This window comes from Saccopteryx bilineata, chromosome 2, assembly GCF_036850765.1.
Source record: "Saccopteryx bilineata isolate mSacBil1 chromosome 2, mSacBil1_pri_phased_curated, whole genome shotgun sequence".
Classification (NCBI taxonomy): domain Eukaryota; kingdom Metazoa; phylum Chordata; class Mammalia; order Chiroptera; family Emballonuridae; genus Saccopteryx; species Saccopteryx bilineata.
Window position 1 is genome coordinate 190,737,474 of NC_089491.1, and position 23,866 is coordinate 190,761,339.

At 38.2% G+C, this 23,866-nt stretch overlaps 1 protein-coding gene across 4 annotated transcripts in view; it reads left to right on the plus strand.

The window, feature by feature from the left end:
- USP12 (ubiquitin specific peptidase 12) overlaps positions 1-21,534 on the plus strand; it is a 127,679-nt gene extending 106,145 nt beyond the window's left edge. For 3 of the 4 annotated variants that reach the window (XM_066258971.1, XM_066258973.1, XM_066258974.1), the window contains 5 exons: positions 5,337-5,413; positions 5,526-5,609; positions 13,936-14,133; positions 17,097-17,175; positions 18,410-21,534. In XM_066258971.1, the coding sequence (XP_066115068.1) occupies positions 5,337-5,413; positions 5,526-5,609; positions 13,936-14,133; positions 17,097-17,175; positions 18,410-18,511 (540 nt within the window). In that variant the 3' untranslated portion in view covers positions 18,512-21,534. The remainder of the gene's footprint in view (positions 1-5,336; positions 5,414-5,525; positions 5,610-13,935; positions 14,134-17,096; positions 17,176-18,409) is intronic. The other variant, XM_066258972.1, reaches the window with a different exon arrangement.
- The last annotated feature ends 2,332 nt before the right edge of the window (positions 21,535-23,866 follow it).

The following is a 23,866-nucleotide window of genomic DNA, read 5'->3' on the forward strand; positions in this document are numbered from 1 at the left end:
AGCATATAATCATAATTACTTACCAAGTACTTTATGTTGGATTTTCACTAAGTTTGGCAGAATAAATCTTTATAAAGCAACTTACTATAGTTAAATCTATCTTTTTTTTTTTTTTTTGCATTTCTCTGAAGCTGGAAACCGGGAGAGACAGTCAGACAGACTCTTGCAAGTGCCCGACCGAGATCCACCTGGCACGCCCACCAGGGGTGACGCTCTGCCCACCAGGGGGCGATGCTCTGCCCCTCCAGGGCGTCGCTCTGCCACGACCAGAGCCACTCCAGCGCCTGGGGCAGAGGCCAAGGAGCCATCCCCGCTCCAATGGAGCCCTGGCTGCGGGAGGGGAAGAGAGAGACAGAGAGGAAGGGGGGGGTGGAGAAGCAAATGGGTGCCTCTCCCATGTGCCCTGGCCGGGAATCGAACCCGGGTTCCCCGCGCGCCAGGCCGACGCTTCACCGCTGAGCCAACCGGCCAGGGCCTAAATCTATCTTTTTATTTATACTTTGGTTGCTCCACTACCGCCCACTATGAAAGCTGGAACGCCTACTAGTGGGCGGTAGGGACCAGGTTGACTACCCGTGCTTTAGACCATTGTCTGGAAATTAAGTCTCAGTTAAGCTTGTAAGAAACTAAGAGGTCGGGGAGGTATATTATTTTGTTTTTCTTCTTCTACCATTATGTTTATTGTTTATAGTTAGAATAAAAACTAAAGCATACTGTGTACACTTGAAGAGGGGGAAAGATGTACTTGCTGGCTGCCATGTCCCTCTGAGGCACAGGGGGACATTCCAGGACCCACCATGCAGGATGTGGAGCATCTTTTACATGCTATTTGCCATCAGTACATCCTCTTTGATGAGGTGTCTACAGGTTTTTTCCCATTTTTAAAATCAGGTGGTTTCTGTTGTTGAGTTTAAGAGTTCTATGTATGTTTTGGATACTATTCCTATATTAGATATGTCTTTTGCAAATGTTTTCTCCAAGCCTGCAGTCTGTCTTCTCATTCTCTTAACAATGTCTTTAGCAAATCAGACATTTTTAATATTTTAATTTTACAATTTTAATTTTAGTAAAGTCCAATTTTTTTCTTCATGGAAATGTTGGTGTTCTTAAATGCTTTTGGCATTGTATCTAGATCAGTGGTCCCCAACCCCCGGGCCACGGACTGGTACCAGTCCATGGGCCATTTGGTACCGGTCCGCAGAGAAAGAATAAATAACTTACATTATTTCCGTTTTATTTATATTTAAGTCTGAACGATGTTTTATTTTATCTTTTTTTAATTTTAATTTTTTTATTTTTATTTTATTTTATTTTTTTGTATTTTTCTGAAGCTGGAAACGGGGAGAAACAGACAGACAGACTCCAGCATGCGCCCGACCGGGATCCACCCGGCACGCCCACCAGGGGCGACGCCCTGCCCACCAGGGGGCGACGCTCTGCCCCTTCAGGGCGTCGCCCTGCCGCGACCAGAGCCACTCTAGCGCCTGGGGCAGAGGCCAAGGAGCCATCCCCAGCACCCGGGCCATCTTTGCTCCAATGGAGCCTTGGCTGTGGGAGGGGAAGAGAGAGACAGAGAGGAAGGAGGGGGGTGGGGGTGGAGAAGCAAATGGGCGCTTCTCCTATGTGCCCTGGCCAGGAATCAAACCCAGGTACCCCCCACGCCAGGCCGACGCTCCACCGCTGAGCCAACTGGCCAGGGCCTAATTTTTATTTTTTACAGAGACAGCGAGAGTCAGAGAGAGGGATAGACAGGGACAGACAGACAGGAATGGAGAGAGATGAGAAGCATCAATCTTCAGTTTTTCATTGCGATACCTTAATTGTTCATTGATTGCTTTCTCATATGTGCCTTGACCGCAGGCCTTCAGCAGATCGAGTAACCCTTTGCTCGAGCCAGCGACCTTGGGTCCAAGCTGGTAAGCTTTTTACTCAAGCCAGATGAGCCCACACTCAAGCTGGTGACCTCAGGGTCTTGAACCTGGGTCTTTCACATCCCAGTCTGACACTCTATCCACTGTGCCACCGCCTGGTCCGGCACGATGTTTTATTTTTAAAAATGACTAGGTTCCCTCTGTTACATCCATCTAAGACTCACTCTTGAAGCTTGTCTCGGTCATGTGATACATTTATCTGTCCCACCCTAAAGGCCGGTCCGTGAAAATATTTTCTGACATTAAACCAGTCCGTGGCCCAAAAAAGGTTAGGGACCACTGATCTAGATGACCAAAACCAAGGTCATCTAGATATCTTCCTATGTTAAATCTTTTAGGAGTTACATAGTTGCATTTTATAATTCATTTTGAGTTAATTTTTGTGAAAGGTGTAAGGTCAATGTCTAATTTTTTTTTTTTTGCATGTGAATGTCTGGGTGTTCCAAGACCATTTGTTTGAAAAAAATTATAGCCCACAGCAGTGAGTGATCTGTTGAGTATTTATGGGTTGATCTTTTAAACTATAACTTGGTACTTACAGAATGAGCATTGTTAATACTTGATTTTAATTAAGGACGTAGTAGTAAAATAAATAAAATTCTCTTTTCTAAATAAATTGTTTTTGGTGAGCCTTTTTCAGATCAAGTGAGGGAGGTGTGACTGAGTGCTTAAATGCATTAACAGCCTGTGATGATGTTTTTGAGTTAGAATAAGGATATCTTTGGAGTGTGCTTTGTTCATTGCTGCAACCTTCAGTTAATTGCAATAATGTGTTTGATGTTGAGGATTAGGCTCAGTCTGAATCTTTATTCAGTTTGATCAACTTCAGTTATTTTTATTGACTGTGTTGGGTTGACACTGGTTAATAAAATTATATAGGTTTCAGGTGTACAGTTCTATGGCACATCATCTGAACACTGCATTGTGCGTTTACCACCCCAAGTCAAGTCTCTATTGTCCCCCTTTTACCCTCTTCTTTCTCCTACCACCCCCTTTCCTCTCTACTTCAGTTATTTTAACATGCGTTTTTTGATGTATCTCATAAAGAAAAATTTTATAATAATTGAATTCTAAGCTTTAGAAAACATATTGCCAAATTATTGGAGCAGTATTTCAGTTGGAACAGTAGGAGTAAATCAGAGAATTTGGCAGTTGCTTGATGTTTAGTATAATGGAATATGGTCTGTGTTAGAAGATATATATAATTAAACCTTCTTCAGTGGAGTAGAAAATTTGAATTTGCTTATTAGCATGTTGAGAAATGCAGTAATAAGTGAAACTGGCAAGATAGATTTGGGGCCATGTGTGGAAGTCTTTGGGATGTTATGCTGAGGACTTTGGAGTTGATTGTGTAGACTGGGGGTGTTAGGGGATGGGGAGAAAGTATTAAGAACCTTCCTTGTTAGTGCTCAAATATTTATTAATTCGATTTGTAATGAATATGTAGTGATCTGTCTACCCATTCTTCAGTAGGCCCTCTTGGGCCCTATAATATCAATGTGCAAAGAGCCTTCTAAGAATTAAGAGTATGGATTGAGAATATTTTCTCATATTTCTAAGCTATTATTTTGCAGATTCAGGAGATGTTCGTTAGTACCAAACTGATATCATTTCTTCATTAAGATATGCACAAATATTTAAGTGCCGACTGTGCCAGTTAGAAGATGGGTAGAGATTGGAGGAAGATGAATAAGACATAATTCTGATCTTAAGATGCTCATAGAGTGGTGATATCCTATCAATAGCTAGTCAGGCAAATCCAGTACAGTGTGTTATGGTTTAAGGAAGTACAAGATGCCCTGCAGCTAGAGAATAGACACCTAATCCAGGTAGGAGTGAGAAGTGTTTGTGAAAGTTTGGGATGGGCTTCCTGGAGAAGACAGCACACTTTTAATAATGCACTTGGTACTACTGTCCTAGTTGGTGGGAAGCTGGTTTCTATAATAGCACCTCCATCTGGTGTTCTTCCCTGTTCTGTCATTGTTCCTTCTTGGACCTATTACTTGGGGCTTTTCTTCTTTCATTAACACTTTATCGGTAGGTATCCTTTAGTGTTTCCTTTTGGGCTGCCTCTTACTCTATTTTGGGAGGATCATGTTCCATTTTCATTACCACTTGTGCTGATGACTCCCCAGTCAGACTTGCTCACTGAGTTTTAGACCTGTATCTTCCAAGTACTGGGTATGACTTCACCTTGGGACACAGCAGCCCAACAATAACTAGACATGCTTACAAATACTTAAAAGTGAAATGCCACCCCACTTGGTGATCACCCGGCACCAACACAATTGTGAACACAAACATAGTAACTCAGACACATCCAGATGATTCAAAACATCCGTATGTCAAATTTTTTATGTTACCATAAAAATTAAAATTTAAAATGAAGACCCCTGAGACAGTGTCTGAGAACAACAAACCTCATTTTGAGAAACACTAAACTGCCTGATCTGGCTTTAGCCTGCCTCCACCACACTAGCTCTTGTCACCCTATCCACTTTCCTACTACACTGGGCTAATTATTTTTCCTTAAACACATCATGTTCCCTTTTCCCTGTTACTTGTCATTTTTACCCCTTCTTTTTTACTGAATCTTTTGAGACCCAGATGAGTTATCTTGCAATGTATACGCATACTCCTGTTTATTCATATTTGCACAAGTATCTAATATATATGGTCATATCAGCTGTCACAAGCTAATGATACTGAGTTTAATACCAGTGTTGCAGTATTGAAACAGGAAAGCATTTACTTGATTGGGTTATTGCATGATCACCTTGGACATAGAGTCACCGAAGGAGGGAATACCAAGGAAAATTGATGTCTAAAGTTTTGGTCTAATCCAATTCAAATGAAAAATAATAACCATTTGTATATGGTGATTTGTCCATAAGTAAAAAAAATTTATTTTAGATTATTTTGAGAAATAAAAGGTCATAAATGAAGATTGGGATTTGGCATTTTGGACTAAATTATTTTGAATGACAAAACAATACAGATGTCATGTCCTTTGCCCAGCATTCTCAGTCAATGTTGGCCTGCCTGTGTCTTTAAGAACCAGTGTATGTGGTACAGTTTGTTTCATGATTTACAATAACACCAAGACTTGGGGACGGACTGGAATTTCACATCATACTAGCCTGTGTCAGTAAGAGAACAAGTCACAGGTATACTTTGGTCTTTTACCTGTACAGATGATGAGAGTTATTTATATAGTGTTTATTTATGTTTGTTTGTTTTTTGTTGTTGTGTTTTTTAATCCAAATCAGGTTCTTTTCTTTTGAACTTGGGGGAAAATACTTTTTCATACACTTACTACTAATATTAAAATGCATTTAATTCTATTATTTGGAATAGTGGTTTACTGATATTTGAAAAAATCAAAGGTAATTCCCTATTTTGCAGGTAAGCAGCAAAGATGAAGATTTTTTAGACCTTTCTGTTGACGTGGAACAAAACACATCAATTACTCACTGTTTAAGGTAAGTATGGAGTTATTCATCGTGAAATTTAAAGAGTATCTTTACAGTATTTCTAAATGCATAGATAATTTTCTGGTGTAGACAAAATAAATTTATTTTGAATTTTACACAGGGGTTTTAGCAACACAGAAACTCTATGCAGTGAATACAAATACTACTGTGAAGAGTGTCGCAGCAAACAGGAAGCACACAAACGGTAACTAGTGTTTTGTGATTTTTTTTTAGTAATTCATTGGCAGTGGATGTTGTTGACGGGCTTTTCTAGCTGAAAGTTATCTATGAAAATTTACAGTGAATAAAAATTCTTAATTTTATTACTAACGGGACTCAATAAATAATTACTAGATAAATGATGTTCAGCTCTGTACCTCAGTGATTCTCTGTACTTAGTGGTAGTTTAATAAACATGCACCAGTACAGTTGGAGTGCTTGGCTCTGGAGCTTTCTTGATTATGCAAACGTTTTTCTTGGTGAGAAAAGAGACTTTTCTCGGCCCCACCCTAGTTTCTGCAATTCCTATATAGGGTTTTGTACCTTGTTTTAGTCTATTACTATAAAGATAGGCGTTTGGTACCAAGGAATGGAGTCGTCGTCATCATTATCATTGTCCTTGTTACTTTCTTTTTCTTTTTTTTTTTAAATTTTTTTATTTTTCTGAAGTTGGAAACGGGGAGGCAGTCAGACAGACTCCCGCATGCACCCGACCGGGATCCACCTGGCATGCTCACCAGGGGGCGATGCTCTGCCCATCCAGGGCGTTGCTCTGTTGCAACCAGAGCCATTCTAGCATCTGAGGCAGAGGCCACAGAGCCATCCTTAGCACCCGGGCCAACTTTGCTCCATTGGAGCCTTGGCTGCGGGAGGGGAAGAGAGAGACAGAGAGGAAGGAGAGGGGGAGGGGTGGAGAAGCAGATGGGCACTTCTCCTGTGTGCCCTGGTTGGGAATCGAACCCGGGACTGACGCTCTACCACTGAGCCAACCGGCCAGGGCCTATTTTCTTTTCTATTTTGAAACAATCTCAGACTCAAGAAAAGTTGCAGGTACGTTAGTTACTAAGAGTGCCTTTTTACTCTAAACCATTTGAAAGTAAGGTGCTGATGTGATGTCCTATGATCCGGGACACTTTAATAGCTATTTCCGACCAATAGGGAAGTTTTACTATTTATCATGTCCATCCAAGTCAGGAAAGGAACACTGACCTGTTACTGTTATCATAGACCTGACTTTAGTATCACTGGATGTCCCCATAGTGTCTTTCATAGAAAAGAGGGCCCAGTCCAGAACCACACGTTGCATTTAGTATTCATGTCTCTTTAGTCTTTTACATTTGTAACTGTGCCTTAGTCTTTTCTTTTAATAATTTCAACCCTTTTCAAAATTATAGGTTAGTAATTTACTAGAATATCCCTCTTTGGGTTTATCTCACGTCATCTAAAATTAGGCTCAAGTTATATATTTTGGGTGGGAATCTTACAGAAGTGATGCTGTGTTCTCATTGTATCCTATTGAGTGGCACACTGTTTTGATTTGTGTCATGTTGGCTTTCCCCAAGACCACTCCAAATTTGGTAGTCACTAGAAAGACTTTCAGGACTCAGTATCACAGTCTTGTTCACAGCTAAGGTTTATTATAGGGAAAGGTGACAAAGCACAGCCAACAAGGAAAGCTCCCAAGAGTTTTGTCCCAGTGAAGTCATACAAGACATACTTAACCCCTCCAGTGTTCTGCATAAATTATATTTTTTGCCCAAACAATTTTGGTACATTGAGACATCCTTCTCATTAAAGGAATAGTGGAATTACTCTATAAATCCGAATTCCCAGTAGTTAATGGTGAACTATCCTTGCAAGCAGACCTTTCTGTCCAAGGGTAGTGTGAGGGCTGTTGGGTTAATTGTTTTCTTCACACTTCATTACTGATACTGTTGTCTTTGAATACTTGATTATAATGATGTGTCCCAGAATTCTCCACTATAATCTTCTTTTCCCCATTTGTAATTCATACTTTGTGTGGAGGCATTTTGAAATTCTAAATATCCTCATTCCTCATTAAACCTTTAAATTTTTTTATTTTTAAAAATCTCAGTGTGAGCCCTGGCCAGTTGGCTCAGTTGTAGAGCTTTGGCCCAGTATATGGAAGTCCTGGGTTCAATTCCCGGCTAAGGCACACAGGAGAAGTGCCCATCTGCTTCTCCACCCTCCTCTCCCCCCCCCCCCCCACTTCCCCTCCTGCAGCCAAGGCTCCATTGGAGCAGAGTTGGCCCGGGCACTGAGGATGGCTCCATGGCCTCCACCTCAGGCGCTAGAATGGCTCAGATTGCAGTGGAGCATCGCCCCAGATGGACAGAGCATCGCCCCGGTGGGCATGCCGTGTGGATCCCGGTCAACGCATGTGAGAGTCTGTCTGCCTCTCCTGGCTTCTCAGTTCGCAAAAATACTAAAAAACAAAACAAAAAAATCCTCTGTGTGGACTCAAAGATTAACATTTTTATGTATTTTCATGTTAAAATTATCCCCTATTTGGCTAGTAGGACCAGGCTTCTATTTTTTTTGACATGACCCATCATTCTTGAATACATCTTTACTTTTTAGCATAAGACTTTTCAGGCTCATCTTGTACTTTCCTTTTCCCCATTGTGATACCTGCCATTTCTCCAAGGAGCCCTGTTTCCTTTTATGAAGAGAATGGTGTTTAGGAACCACCAGCACCTGGTACAAGTGTGCTCATTGCTGTTGGGATGTCCCAATTCCTGAGCCGCCTTAGTGAACACAGGTAGAAAATATGTGTGGATGTGTATATATATATGTATAAATATATATACTTATCTGTTCAATATTAAAAACCATGATTTCACATTGATTATTTCCAATTTCAGCCAATACTATAGGGTTCATCCTGGTTAATTTTTTTTTAATGTTTATTGTATTGATTTGAGAGAAAGAGAGGGGGGGAGAGAGCAGGAGAGACAGGAACATCTGTTCCTGTATGTGCCCTGACAAGGATCGAACCGGCAATCCCTGCACTTTGAGACCATGCGCCAACCAACCAAGCCATTCAGCCAGGGCCATCCTGGTTAATTTTAATATTTGTGATTCCTTTCTCTGACAATAAAAACTGGCTCCCATTAGCCTAATATATTTACTTATTTGGTGTTTAGTCAGTGTCCCTGTAGGTAGTCAGTCTTACCCCTCACACACGCACATGCACGATGCTCTCTCATGTAGATGATGCTGTTGACTCTGCTCAGGCTGCCTTTCCCCTTCTCCCCAGGTGTCTGTCTTCTCCAGCCCACTAGTGGCTGAACTGAAATGTTCATGAAGGGAAGAAAAAGAACTTAGATTATTAAATGATTATAGTTTTGTTTTTGTTTTGGACACTGACTTTACTGGGAAGGGGAATGTTTTGGTAACGGACATAGGTAATCAAAACAGATTACTCAGTGTTTCCTTCAGATGATTGGAACAACTCAAATAAGTTTGATTAGAGGCATGAGGTCTGATGTATTAGATTAATCCTGAAATTCTGTAGAAAGTGCCTAAGACTGTTGGATAAGGAAGATAGAGTCAAATCAAGAACTAAATGTAGCTAAAAGGAAAAAAAAAAAGAACTAATGTAGCACACTTTATTGACTGGTGAAGGAAGGCTGGCCTGTGAGCATAAGCAGGTCTTCTCATAGCATAAGTAACACACATGAGTAATTGGGAATTGTCTACAGTATCAAGCTGTTAGTTTTGAAAATATACATGAGGTTTTATGTATTATTTAATATTAATCTTTCACTGAGATAAGTCATATATGTTCTTTGTATAAAAATTAGAAAATACAGCTAAGTATAAATCACTTAAGAGTTCTTATTCATGAAAACGCTGTTAACATTTTGTATAAATCCTAGATATTTTAAGTGCATATGTATGTACACACATAATTCTTGAAATGGACTCAAACTTTATATACAGTTTTGTAACTTTTTCACTCACTAAATTACAATCATATCAATGGCAGTATACTTTTACATTAGTCTTTAGAGGTGCTGCGTAGTATTTTTTGTATGGACCAGTCTAAATATACCAATCTTTCTAATCTAACAAGTTAGATTGCTCCTAATTTTTTACTGTTTTTGTGTTTTGATGAACATATTTTGTATGCGTATACACATTCTCACCCACATGCGTAAGTTCATGGGAAGGTACCCCTAGAGAAATTAGGTATTTTCTACTAGGATAGAGTATCAACCCTTCTGATAACTTGCATTGTGATATTGGACAAGTCCTTTTGGGTCTCACTTTGATTAGTTTATTTCTAAGATCCCTGTCATCTTCAAACGTCTGTAGTTTCTAGTCACAGAATAAGATTGTGTTGAATATACAGGTCATTGTTCTTACTAAAGAAAACAAAGATCAGTTTGACTTAAAAAGGTTTCAGTCTGGATAAAAACCACACTGTTATCTCAGTGGATGCAGAAAAAGCATTTCACAAAATTTATCACCCTTTAATGATTTAAAAACAAACAAACAAAAAACTAGGAATAGAGGGAGGGAACACAAATATGGCCTTCATATATGAAAAGCTTAAAACCAATAATACTTAACAGTGAAAAACTGAAAGCTTTTCCTCCAGGATCAGGAACAAGACAAGGATGACTACTATGGTCACTGTTATTCAACATAGTATTGGAAGTTCTAGCCAGAGCAAATAGGCAAGAAAAATGAAGTTTCCAAATCTGAAAGGAAGAAGTAAAATTATCTCTGTTCCCAAATGGCACGATCCATTATGTAGAAATCACTCAAGATTAAACAAAACTAATAAATTCAGCAAAGATGCAGGATATAAAATCAATACACAAAAGTAAGTTGCAGTTTTGTACATTAACAATGAAAAATCTGAAAAGGAAATCAAGAAAATAATCTTATTTACAAATAATCAAAAAATTTTTAGGAATAAGTTTATACAGAAGTGAAAGAATTGTGAGAGCTATTAAATACTGCTGAAAGAAAGGGGATACATACAAATGAATGGAAAGATATCCTGTGTTTATGAATTGAAGACAATATTATTGAAATGGCCATATTCCCAAGGCAATATGTAGATTTGATGCAGTCTCTATCAAAATCTCAGTGGCATTTTTTTAAAATAGAAAAATAAACCATACAAAATTTTTATGAGAAATTAAAGGACTCTCAATATCCAAAACAATCTTGAGAAAGAAAAACAAAGTTTGAGTCCTCATACGTCCTGACTTTAAAACATGTTAAAAAGCTACAGTAATCAAAACAGTGTGGTGCTAGTATAAAGTCATATAGACCAATGAAACAGAATAAAGAGCCCAGAAATAAATCCACACTAGGGTGGTCAAATGATCTTCAATCAGTAGCCAAGGCTACACAATAGGGAAAGGATAGTCTCTTCAACAAATAGTGCTGGCAAAACTGGATTTCTGCATGCAAAAGAGTACAGTTGAACCCTTACCTGTAGCATATACAAAAAAATAGGTCATCAGATCTAAAACTATAAAACTTCTAGGAAAAGAAAATAGGGGGAGACCTTTATAACACTGAATTTGACAATGATTTCTTGAATGAGACACCAAAAGCACAAGCAACAAAGCCAAAATAGACATGAGACTACATCAAACTGAAAAACTGTGTGCAGCAAAGGAAACAATAAACAGAGTGAAAGCCATGAATGGGAGAAAATATTTGCAGAGTATTCACGGAATGGGAGGAAGCATTTGAAAGCAGAAGAGGTTAATATACAAAATATATGAAGAACTCCTATAGTTTCACAATAAAAAACCCAAATCACTCAGTTACAAAATGGGCAAAGGACTTGAATAGACATATCTCCAAAGAAGATGCACAAATGACCAATAAATATATGCAAAGATTTTCAACACCACTGATCATCAGGGAAATACAGACCAAGCCACAGCAAGTTATCACCTCTCACCAATTAGGACAGCCACAATTTAAAAAAGGAGGAAAATAACTGGTATTAGTGAGGATGTGGAGAAATTGGAACTGTTGTGCACTTTTGGTGGGAATGTAAAATGGTGCTGCAGTTACAGAAAACTGTAGAGGGTCCACAAATACTAAAAATGAAATTCCTGTATGATCCAGAAGTTCCACTTCTGGTGTATACCCAGAATAGTTGAAAACAGGATTTCAAAGAAATATGTTGTATTCCCATGTGTATTGCTACACTGTTCATACTAATCAAGTGGTGGAAGCAACTTAAATGCCTGTTGACAGATGACTAAAGAAAAGGCGGTCTAGACATACAATGGGATATTACTGAGTCTTAAAAAAGAAATCCTGTCACATGCTACAATATGAATGAACCTTGAGCACATTATGCTTAGTGAAATAAGCCAGCCACAAGATGACATAGTCTGTATGATTCTAGTTTTATGAAGAATATAAAGTAGTCAAAATCTTAGAAAATGGAGTTGTGGTTGCCAGGGTCTGAGGAGGAGGAGAGGGGGCCGTATAGTAGGCATAGTTTCAGTTTGCAAGATGAAGAAGTTATTGAGATCTGTTGCACAACAACGCACATGAATCTAACATGACTGTACAGCATGCTTAAAAAGGATTAAGATGGTAAAGTTTATATAATGTGCTTTTTTACCACAATAAAAAACCGCAATGACGTTTGACTTTTATTCATATATGTTTGAATTAATATAATGACAATGTCTTTAAAAAGATTTCAATTTGGAAACACTGAAGAACGATTTCTGAAAATGTTATTAATAGGCCAAAAAGTAAGTATTCTGTGATCAAATGAATTTCTTATATAATAAAATTTCTTATTATTTATTTATGCTTCATATTGTAGATTCTGAGAAGACTCACAGAATAGAAGAAATGTACCTTTTATCTAGCTTTTTCTAGAATTTATCTGCACATAGACTCCTTTTATACAGCCAACCTGATGAACTGTGTATAGCAGAGTCCAGGAAAAATGCCAGCTTGGTAAATGGGATGTAGCAGTCATGTACTTTTATCCAGAGAGAGGACAGAACCCATGGGGAAAGTGGAGGGCTATTCCTGGGGAACTGGAATGAGAAAGGATTTGATGGCTTTGTTTTAGGCGGTGTTCCCCTGTCCTCTGGGCCATAAGGTGGGAATGGTGCCGAGATTTTAAAAAGCAATGTTTCTGTCACTCCTCTCTTTCTTTCTCTCTCTCTCTCTCTCTTTCTCTGTTTCTGTCTCTCTCTCTCTGATGATGATGATGAGTGGGAGCTGAGCCAGCCCGCCTGGCTCCTTGCCTATACATACTCCTTTTTCTTTATTTGCTGCGCTCTCCCTTTATTTCATATTGGGCTTACCCCACTTCTAGGGCCAAACTTGTCCTTGTGGGGCATTGAAGGAGACTCTTGTGATAACCAGGTGACTCTGTATCAAGTTGTTATATCCACATGTCATCACTGTCTGCCCTAGATCTCGTGATTGAGATTCTTTCTGTTTATGAGACCAAGTCCTTTTCTTTTACTCCATTTTTATGACTAGGTCCATATCTTATTCCTCTGTGTCCAGGTCCTCCATAGTAAGTATCAGCCAGGGTCTTCTCAGCAATAGGAATGGGCCTTGCTATAGTCGGCATCCACAACCACCCTTTCACACACCGCATCTTAGTTCATTCAGGCCGCTGTAAAGGAATCTTTAATTTTATTTTTATAGTTACCTGAGGCAAAAACCTATTCATTTACTATAACTATTACATCATTACCAAGTACAGTTTATATGTTCCTGGGTTCAGTTTGCTAATGTTCTGTTAATGATTTTCATGTTTATGAAATCTCAGGAGGGATATTGGTCTGTAATTTTATTTTCTTGTAATACCATGTCAGGTTTTGGTATTAGGGTTATACTGGACACAAAAATGAGTTGGAAATCATGCCCCTCTTTTTCATTGAACAGTTTATATAACAGGTTTCATTTATTTCTTAAGTGTTTCATAGAATTCCCCAGTGATGCTGTTTGGTAATGTTTCTTTTGAAGAAAGGGGAGATTGTGATTACAAATAGATAATGGGCCTATTTAGATTCTTGTTGTTTCTTGTTTTCAGTTTTGGTAAATTATGTGTTTATTTTTTTTACAGCGTTTGTCCATTTTGTCTTAAGTTATTTGGTTAATGTTGAGAAAATTGTTCTGCATCAGTGCTATACGGGAAGTTTTTAAAGGGCATCCTGTTTTTGTTGTTTAGAAAGAATTTGTTCTAGTAGCTCTGCATAGGTCTGAAGTATGTAAAGTTGGATTGTTGGTTATATAATTTTATAGCTTGATTTTTTTACTTTTCATAGAAAGTCGATTTATCTGCTTTGGTGATGATGGTGGGTGAGTGGAGTTGTCTAAAGATGTTCAGAATATTGCTTTCCCAGTGTAAAAATAACTGGTAGAAATATGCAAAGTGGCCAGTGCTAGGATGATTAACTGTTAATTGAATCATAAAATTTGATAATTCTTTTAAGAATACAGTATATGTTTTTTATGAAATTTTGTTCTCATGTTTATTTTAATAGGATGAAAGTTAAAAAACTGCCCATGATTCTAGCTCTACACCTGAAGAGATTTAAATACATGGATCAACTTCATCGATACACAAAACTTTCTTACCGGGTAGTTTTTCCTTTAGAACTTCGTCTCTTTAACACTTCAGGCGATGCAACCAATCCTGACAGAATGTACGATCTTGTTGCCGTGGTGGTGCACTGTGGGAGGTAATTAGCGTGTGGGGCTGGCGGTGAGAGTGTGGGCTGGTGAACAGCCTTCCTCTGGGTGTTTTTGAGGAGCTTCAGGGTTAACAGTTCAGAGGTTCTCATCCAGATACATTTTATTTCCTTCTTAAAACCTATACAGCAAAATATTATATTACTGCCCAAATTTGATTTTTAATTAACTTTATTAGGGTGACACATGAATTAGTTAACATGTAACTTTCAAGTGTACAGTTCTATATAGTACATTATCTTTCTACTCTGTTGTGTGCTCACCACAGTCTGATCTTCCTCTGTCTTCATAAATTTGACCCCCTTTTTACACTTTCTCCTCTCCCACCCCCCACCCTTTAAATTTGGATTTTATTCTTATTGTTTAAATATTACTCTTAAGAACTTTAAGGCCTATTTTTTTCCTTTATTTATTTATTTATTTTTTGTTTGTTTGTTTTTTGGTAAAAATGATAGTGCCTAAATAGATTTACAAAATAAATTATTTCTGAGATTCATTGGATATGTTCATTGTATAAGTAGTTGTGAAAACCATTTAAAATGGCTTTGGAAATAACCTGCAAAGATAAGTTTTCTGATTTTTCTTCAGTGTATTTATTTCCTGTTAGCCGATTTAGTGTCACACTAAATTTTGTATGTTTGTATCTTAATTTATAAAATAGCTCACATTCTTAAACTACACATAATCAGAGTTTATATTTGAAACATACAGTCTTCATTTACCATTGAGAATTTCTTGTAATACTGTAAGACAGGCACTCTCCTTTTCCTGGGGTGGGGAAACTTATACTAATGGTATGTTTTATCCAACATAAAAAAAGCCCAACCCTTTAGTTTTAGTGTCCCTCTCAGCTGCTCTCTGTCAGAATAGGTAAGAACAATTGGAAGTCACTGTCCTAACAGTCTGCGGCTTCCACTGCCCACCTTGGCCTGTCTCCCTGTATACTTTATACTTGCTCTCTTGCTTCTTTCCCGTTTTTGGAGCCTTCCATTTCTAAAGTAAGAGTGATAACATGTGAACAGAGGAAAACAGTGAGAGATAACTAGCAGTTATTTAGTCAGAGGTTTTAGAGACAGAAACCTGCGTTTCAGTTCTGTTTCTGCTATTTCTGGTCAGTGTGACCTTATACAGAACCCCCTGAACACTAGCTTTTTCTTCTATAAAAGGTAAATATATATATATATTATCAGCTGCCTACTGCATTGTTAGGATTAAAAGGGAAATGCAAGTCACTTATCTGTTGCTACTGTTTTAACAATAATAATAACATAAAATGTTAGCTTTTGCACCCTAACTTTACCACTTTGTAGCCTTCTCATATTCGGTGACAGTCTTACCCATTTCAGTTCTGCTCCAGCTTTTGGAAGTGGGCTTCTTGCAAGATCTTGAACTCCAAGATGCCTCCTCACAGCCCTGGGCCCCTCCCCTCTCGGCCTTTTTAAAAAATGTAATCCACCCTTACTCCTTTATAGCCTCTTGTCTCTTGACCTTTCTTTTTGACCCCTTCCTTGGCCTCACGTGCTTCTTTCTCAACCTTATTGCCAGTCAGTTATTAGAGCATGTTGTTTGTCACAAGCACTGTGACATTCTCTTGCTGCCTGTGCTTGTCTCCAAGTTTAGCTGTCAGAATGCTGCAGAAAGTTGAGGGGTGCTCCTTGACTCCTCGCAGGCCGGCCGACTGCAGTGGGGCGCATTCCTGCATGAGTTCTTCACAGCAACGATTCACATTTCTCCCCACCACCATCTGATTCTCCCTTTTCTCTTGCTCTGGTCCCCTTCTGCCTTCTTCCTGTCCCTTGCTCTGCCTGGAAAACTTCTCTGCATTTTCCTTGGTGCTCTTCTCCACAGCCTCTTTCTCCCTTTGGCACTGTGTCTCTGTTTCACATAACTACTAGGTGTGTGTTGCTGGTCATGGCTTACTGCTTTGTAGTGTATTGTATTTATCTGTATATATATCTGTCCCCTTATGAGAAATGAGCACTTTATAAAACAAGAAATAGTCCATTAAATAAAGATGCTCATAATATTTTAATTCTTTTTGCTTTTATTTGTGAGGTTTGTCTGTAGATAACATTTTATATCAGTACAAAGGGCTTACCTTTGTCTGCAGCCTTTGACTGCTGGGGGATCTCATGTTCAACATGTCTGTGCCAGTCCAGTTTGCTCCCTCTTTGTCCCCAATGCCTGGCAATATAATAGGCTTCCAACAAATGTTTGCTGAGTTATTGAATATTACACTTGAAGCCCATTCTCAACCCCACCTCTTCTGTGTAATAACCTTTTTTGACTCCTCAGCCCTCTCTCCTGTCTCACAGTCCCTTGGACTCTGCTTTTACTTGCTGTTCTCTATATGCTTTGGAGCTGTTCCCCGCTGAGCTGGTAGTGTCTCTGTGACCCCCACCACAGCCAGCACAGTCATTTGTACACATCTGGATTCGTGCATCTTGAACTGAGCATGTTTTATATTCAGAATGCAAACCCCTAATAAACAACTTCCTTAGGTATAAATCTATTACTTTTAGTCCTTCATCTTATTATTAGTTTCTGTAATTAGCTTTTGTCTGCAGTTCTTCAGACTAGCTCTTAGCTGAAGGGGAAAGCTGCCTGCCTTTTCAGTTTGACACCTGTTCATCCTCAGCCCACTTGCTTCCCTCAGAAAGTTTTTATTTAAATCTCTTATAGAAGCAAATTTAAAAGTAATTAAAATTATTACAAAGACAATAAAGAATTTTAATAGCATAGCTTTCTATAAATAGAAAACTAGCTCTCAAAATAGAGTACTAATTATTTGATTTTAAAATTGATTGCCAATTTAAACCAATGGAGCTTGATTCAGGGAGGGAACAAATAGGTAAGGAGTGTTTTTATCTGTTTTGGCTTTTCTACTTTTTAAACATGAAATTTATGGCATAGAAGAGTAATATTAATAAACATTTCTTTCTCTTTATTTCAGTGGTCCTAATCGAGGTCATTACATTGCAATAGTTAAGAGTCATGACTTTTGGTTGTTGTTTGATGACGATATTGTAGAAGTAAGTAATTTCTTCATTTTCTTATTTTTCTTTAAGGTTGTGTATGTCTTTTACTGATCACTTTTTTCTCCCACCTTCTTATTCATATATGAAAGGTGGTGAGTAGTAGAGAAATGTCTAGGCTATTGTAATTGAGTTTCTACTTTGTATTTTCTAGCATCCAGTCCCAGTGCTTGAATTGTCAGCTAACCTTTACAGTGTATAAATAAAACAAGAGATAGTTTTAAAGAAACTTCTATTATTAAAGAAGAAATGCATTGAGCTATAATATACCTGTAGTAAAGTACACAAATCTTAAGCAACAACTTGATGAATTTTTGCATGGGCATGCACAAATGTCATGCATACCTGTGCATATACACACACCTCCAGATCAAAGTATAGTACATTTTCAGTACACCAACAAGCTCCCTTATGCCTCTTCTTGGTCAATACCCATAGCTTTCTTTCCCTCTACTCACCTTCCCTTGAGACCCACTGTTTTTACTTTTATCATTATGATTAATATTGCCTGTGTTTGACCATAAATGAATTTATGAAGTATGATTTCTTTTGTATCTGGCTTTTTTCACTCATCATTATATCTGTGAGATTTGTTCTTGTGGCCTGTAGTGGTAATTCTTTATTGCTGTGTAATTTTTCATTGAGTGAATATACCAAGTTAAAAACTTGGCCTTTTGTCCATTATTGACTATTATGAATAAATTCCCTTGATTATCCTTGTACAGGTCATTTACTGGACATATGCACTCATTTTCTTAGGTGTATGTATTAGATTTGACCACATGAAGTTGTCATTTTATAGGTTTCAAATAGTTGATTATTAGTGGTTTCATGTAGTTTGCCCCAGTGGTTTTCAACTGCCGGTCTGTGGACCAGTGCCAGTCCCCAGGTTGAAAACCACTGGTTTAGCCAATATGTAGGAATAGAATTAATTGCTGGATCAAAGGGTAGATGTCTGGTCAGCATTAGAAGATAATGCTAAACATTTTCCCAGAGTGTACGTACAATTTTATATTTCCCCCCAGCTATGTGTGAGAATTGTCATTGCTTTTTATTCTCACTAACACTTGTTATTATCAGCCTTGTTAATTAAAGCCATTTTAGTTGTGCAGAGCTATTTTATAAATGAAAAAAATGGACGGCATGTTTCTAAGCAATGTTGAAGGTTTTACTGGATTTATGCAATTCAAGGAGCTTGTTTATGTGCTAATGTTTACATTTTGCCTCCCAGAAAATAGATGCACAAGCTATTGAAGAATTCTACGGGTTGACATCAGATATCTCCAAGAACTCTGAGTCTGGTTACATCCTTTTCTACCAGTCTCGGGACTGAAGGGGACTGTAATGAAGAGATTTCTGCCTCATTTCTTCTCTGGTTATTATGGGAAGGATCAAGCACTGATTTTTCAAGGAAAGAGAAATGCAGGAAGCTCAGGGGGCAGTAGCACACTTTGAACACAATAAAGCAAAGACAATGGATTAACAAGCTCTTCCTGTCATGGTAGTTGATTTATTTGCTCAGGTATCCTGCTATCTGTACAGTTCCATTCAACAAGGAAGTGACATCAGTGATAGCAGCTCCTCCTGTAAAACAGCCTTCCGGAAATTGACACGCATGTTCTCTGTATTGTACCAGTAATGACTTAAACTCCTTGGAGTGCAGTAGGAAGAATAGGAACCTGTGCTGGGTTGTGCTGATAACTGCTGGAGATGATAGAGACCCTGCACACGTGCACCTGTGCTGAATGTGCAGAAAGAAGAAGCGGTGGTCTTTTCAAGCGTAAACCAGAAATACTTTTGGGCCCAACACTTGCAGTTGCCTTCCTGATGTAAAAACTAACAGGTAGCTAGAATCCAGTGTCAGGAAGACAAATATGTTTTGCTTCTCTGAAGAAGCTTTTAATAATATACAGTATATGTATATGTAGGGAACAATTGGTCAAAAGTGGCTTTTTGTTTCCCCAAGGGGAAAGACTGGCTTTGTAATTATAATTTTTTTCCTTATTTATTTTATTAAACTGGTAGAGTCTAAGTATTGTATGAAGTGCCCATGATTCTGTCAGTAAATTTGAGCATATTTTTTACTAGCTTTTGTCAGTTTAATTAGTCTGTTTGTTTCTATTTTAAAGGTGAATTTTAAACTCTATTTCAAATCAGTAAGATACCTTAAGAAAAATTGCAGTGAGAGGAGGTTATAAATATTCTTTTTCAGGAGGAACTGATATCTCTGGCTAAATAAGCATCTTTTAGTATAGTTTATAAGTCAATGATTTTATTCAGCTTTAATTTCAGTAAAATAAGAAACTATCAAAAACTCCCTCTAGTAGTTGGAATGATAAAAGACATTCTGGTGCAGTGGTGGCATGTATACCAGTCTTTAGAATTCTTAAATACTCTAATGTTTCAAGTTGAGGCCGTGTCTGGAAGATTCATGTCATAGCAGTTATGTTATTTTCAAGTGTCATTCCTTACCTTAGGAGGAAGGACTCATAACCCCGCAGCTGGGGTCACTAGCCACACAACCCTTTGAAAGTTAATTTTGAATAAAAATTACCAGAAATACATGAACAAGTCCTTTTCCCCTCTACCTTTGCAAACCTTACTGGAAGAGTGTTTGGAAATTAACTTTATTAAAACTCCCTTCTGTTGGGAGTTTTAAGAAGTAACATATGTAATTAAAATTGTGTAAATTATTGCAGTTGACACTTCTGTGCACCAATGAATTCTCTGACAGTGGCCAAATGTCACTTTCAGAAAAGAGTATATAGTCACAGTAATAGCAGTCAGGCCTGGGATATTATTCATCAGAGACAGTAATTTTTTTAAATTGCTGTAATTTTCTAAACTTATTTTACTAATATTGTTGAATATGAAAAAACAAAAAAGAATCTTTTTGTCTGCTGCTATTATTAACATTTATTATCTATATCTTTTAGCTCAGGAAATGACTTCATCTATTCATTCTATGAACATATTTTTAACTGGGTCACTTAGCTAATTGGGCTGTTAAACAGATGTGCTGGGAGAAAATTAAGATGTATTTTGATAAATTGCTTTTTAAGGTATAGTGTCTGAAGCCTTATCCTGGGAATCGTTTTGTACAAATCACATAGCCTGGCTGATATACCCCGTTGCACAGAGAATCACAACCAAGAATGTGGGGAAGATCTTAGCAGTGGAACTGGATACCATTTTTTTTTTTTTGAGGGCTGAAACCAAATTGTCTTGGAATTTAAAGCTGCGTCTCCACTGTGGCTTTCAGCACAGAGAAAGGGAGTTAAGTGAAGCTGGGTCAGCTGTTACATGTCAGGCCACAGCATGTATAGGAAAGATAGATGAAGTCATTTGCATAAAAATACAGCGTTGGAATACTATGTGTTGTTTTTACATTGTACATTTTAAAAAACGTAGTAAAAGCCATGGTTAAATTTTCTATTAAAGCAAGTGATGGAGTTCTTATTGAGTTCCACGGTAGACACACACTGTTCACATCTACCCTGTATTCAATAGTATGATTTGTTAGAGGAGGGACTAGGATAATGGTTCTCAACTTACTTTTTACTCTTAGTGTGCAGCTGTGTCTAAGTACAATGTTTGATAGTTTATCAGAAACTCAATATACTTTAAAAACATATAGGGTTAGGGCTGGGGGAAAAGTGCAGATACAGTAAGAGAAGTGACCCATATAGACAGTACTGTGAGTTTGTCTATTGGTTACCGGTGACTGAAATGAGGGGCAGGCTGAAGTTGTAAATGATGGTTGATTGCTGTCTATGTACATGGTCATTGTGATGGCTGTCTTATATTTTGTATATTGGAAGAAATTTTTTATAAATTATATTAACTGAAAGTAAATATACTAAATTAAGTCTCACTTGAAGTCATATGGCTTCTGTCTTGGCAACTTAACCTTTAGTGGATTACTTAAGACGGGCATGCGACTCAGGAAGGAAAAGAGGAACTGTGTAGTATATGGGTCTTGTTGCCTCTAACCATCAGTATAGGGGCTTTTCTTTCCTTGATGGCAGTAGAAAGACCTCATTTTCATAACAAACTACACTTGATACTTTCTTTAAAGATACTTTTCATTAAAAGAGTCTCATGAGGTATTTAACTGGGAGCTGGGAGGCTAAGGCGCTCAGGTCCTGGCTCTTCAGTGAATTTAACTGTGTGACCTTGGGCAAGTCACCTAACCTCTCTGCTTCAGTCTCCCTATCTTGTAAAGTGGGAGTAATACCTACCTCACAGGGTTGTTGTGGGGATTAATTAGATATAATGTCTGTAAAGCATCTAAGGTTCTTGAAGAAGGCGTTATATAAATACAGAATAATATCTATTAAAGTTGGTTTATTTGTGTGTGTGGGTTTTAAGTGTGTTTTTTCCTTTTTGCCTACAGTGTATTTGCAAATTAGAAGTACACACTTTGGAAATTGTCTTCCTGCCTTTGCTCAAAAGTTACTACTTTTGTTAACCAAAGAGATTTTTCCCATTTAGAATCAGAATCTTAGAGGGGAAAATACCTTTAAAGTCACTAGTCTTAGCACTCCTTCTCCCTTCCGGTGTAGTAGTTGCTCCTGTAAAATCTGTGCTTCAGTACTTGAAGCCTGTTCCATGGACGGGCTTGAGTAACTTGAATAGTTGTTTATGTCACCATTTTATATGTTTTTGGAGGCCTAAGATTGCATTTTCTTTTTTAAGTGTCTGTATCACGTACTTCATACTGAACTTTGAGTAATGGTAATTCTCTGTATTCAAGAGTTTTCAGGAACTGTTGAAGAGCCAAGACCGCCCCTCTTTTTTTTAAAGTTCCCTTGTTACCTGTTAACCTGTGCATGTATTTTCTAAAGCTTCTCCTTTGTAATAACCTACTAACTTTATCTCTAGAGCTGTTGAGTCGATATTGCAATAGGCCCTATCCACTATGCATTTCCAGAAACTGTTCCCATTAAACAATAACTCCCCCCCCCACTATCCCCAACTTTGTAGGTCTTTGCTACTTTCTATCTTTATGAATTTTACTGCTCTAGGCACCCCATATAAATGGAATCATACTATATATGTCCGTTTTGTGTCCAGCTTATTTTGCTTAGCATGTTTTCAGGGTGTGTTTGTGCTTAGCATGTATTGGAATTTACTTACTTTTGAAGACAATAATATTCCACTGTATGTATGTACCGTGTTTTGTTTATCCATTTCTCTTTTCATGGACTATGGGTTGTATCCATCTCTTGGCTATTGTGAGTAATGCTGTTATGAATATTTTTTTTTCTAAATTTTTTATTTTTTGTATTTTTCTGAAGTTGGAAACAGGGAGGCAGTCAGACAGACTCCCACATGCGCCTGACCAGGATCCACCCGGCATGCCCACCAGGGACAATGCTCTGCCCATCCAGGGCGTTGCTCTGTTGTAACCGAAGCCACTCTAGTGCGTGAAGCAGAGGCCATAGAGCCATCCCCAGCTCCCAGGCCAACTTTGCTCCAATGGAGCCTTGGCTGCGGGAGGGGAAGAGAGAGACAGAGAGGAAGGAGAGGGGGAGGGGTGGAGAAGCAGATGGGCACTTCTCCTGTGTGCCCTGGCCGGGAATCGAACCCGGGTCTCCTGCACGCCAGGCTGATGCTCTACCACTGAGCCAACTGGCCAGGGCCACTGTTATGAATATTGCTGTACAAGTATCTGACTTCCTCATTTCAGTTCTTTTAGGTAAATACTTAGAATTGCTGGCTCATATGATAATTCTGTTTAACTTCTTGAGTGGTTGCTATACTGTTTTCTTAAAAAGTTATACCATTTTACATTTCTGCCAGCAATGTACCAGGGTTCCATTTCCAGTTCCTGCCTATCTTTGTCAATACTTGTTATTTTCTATTTTGTTGCTGCTGTTGGCTTTGGGGGGGTGTGTGTGTCAGGGGATTGGTAGTGGCCATCCCAACCAGTGTGAGGTGGTATCTATCTCATCATGGTTTTGATTTGCATTTCCCTGATGATTAGTGATATTGAGCATCTTTGCATGTGCTTATTGCATGTGTTTATCCATCTGTAGATCTTCTTTGGAGAAGTGTCTTAAGTCTGTTGTCCATTTCTTAAAATTGGGTTAATTGTTGGTGAGTTAGAAGTATTTTTATACATCCCAGATATTAATCTCATTTTAGATACATAATTTGAAAATATTTTTTTTTATTCTGTTCTCTTTGATACAGAAATCTTTTTAATTTTGATACAATCCAGTCTACCTATTTTTTCTTTTGTTGGCTTTGCCTTTGGTGTTATATCCAAGAAATCATCACTAAGTCCAATATCATGAAACTATTCCTCTATGTTCCTCATAGTTTTAGCTCTTACTGTATGTAGGTCTTTGATCCATTTTGAGTTAATTTTTATATGTGGTGTAGCTAATGGTCCAATTTCATTATTTTGTTATGTGGCTATTCAGTTTTCCCAGCACCACTTGTAAGACTATTCTTTCCCCATTGAATGTTTTTGGCACCCTTGCCAAAAATCAACTGGCCATATATGCGAGGGTTTATTTTGGGGCTCCATGCTATTCCATTGGTCAATATGTCTGTCCTTTATGCTAGTACCCCACTGTTTTCAATAATGTATCTTTGTAGTAAGTTTTGAAATCAGGAAGTTTGAGGCCTCCAGCTTTGCTGTTCTAAGATTATTTTGGCTATTCACAGTCCCTTGAGA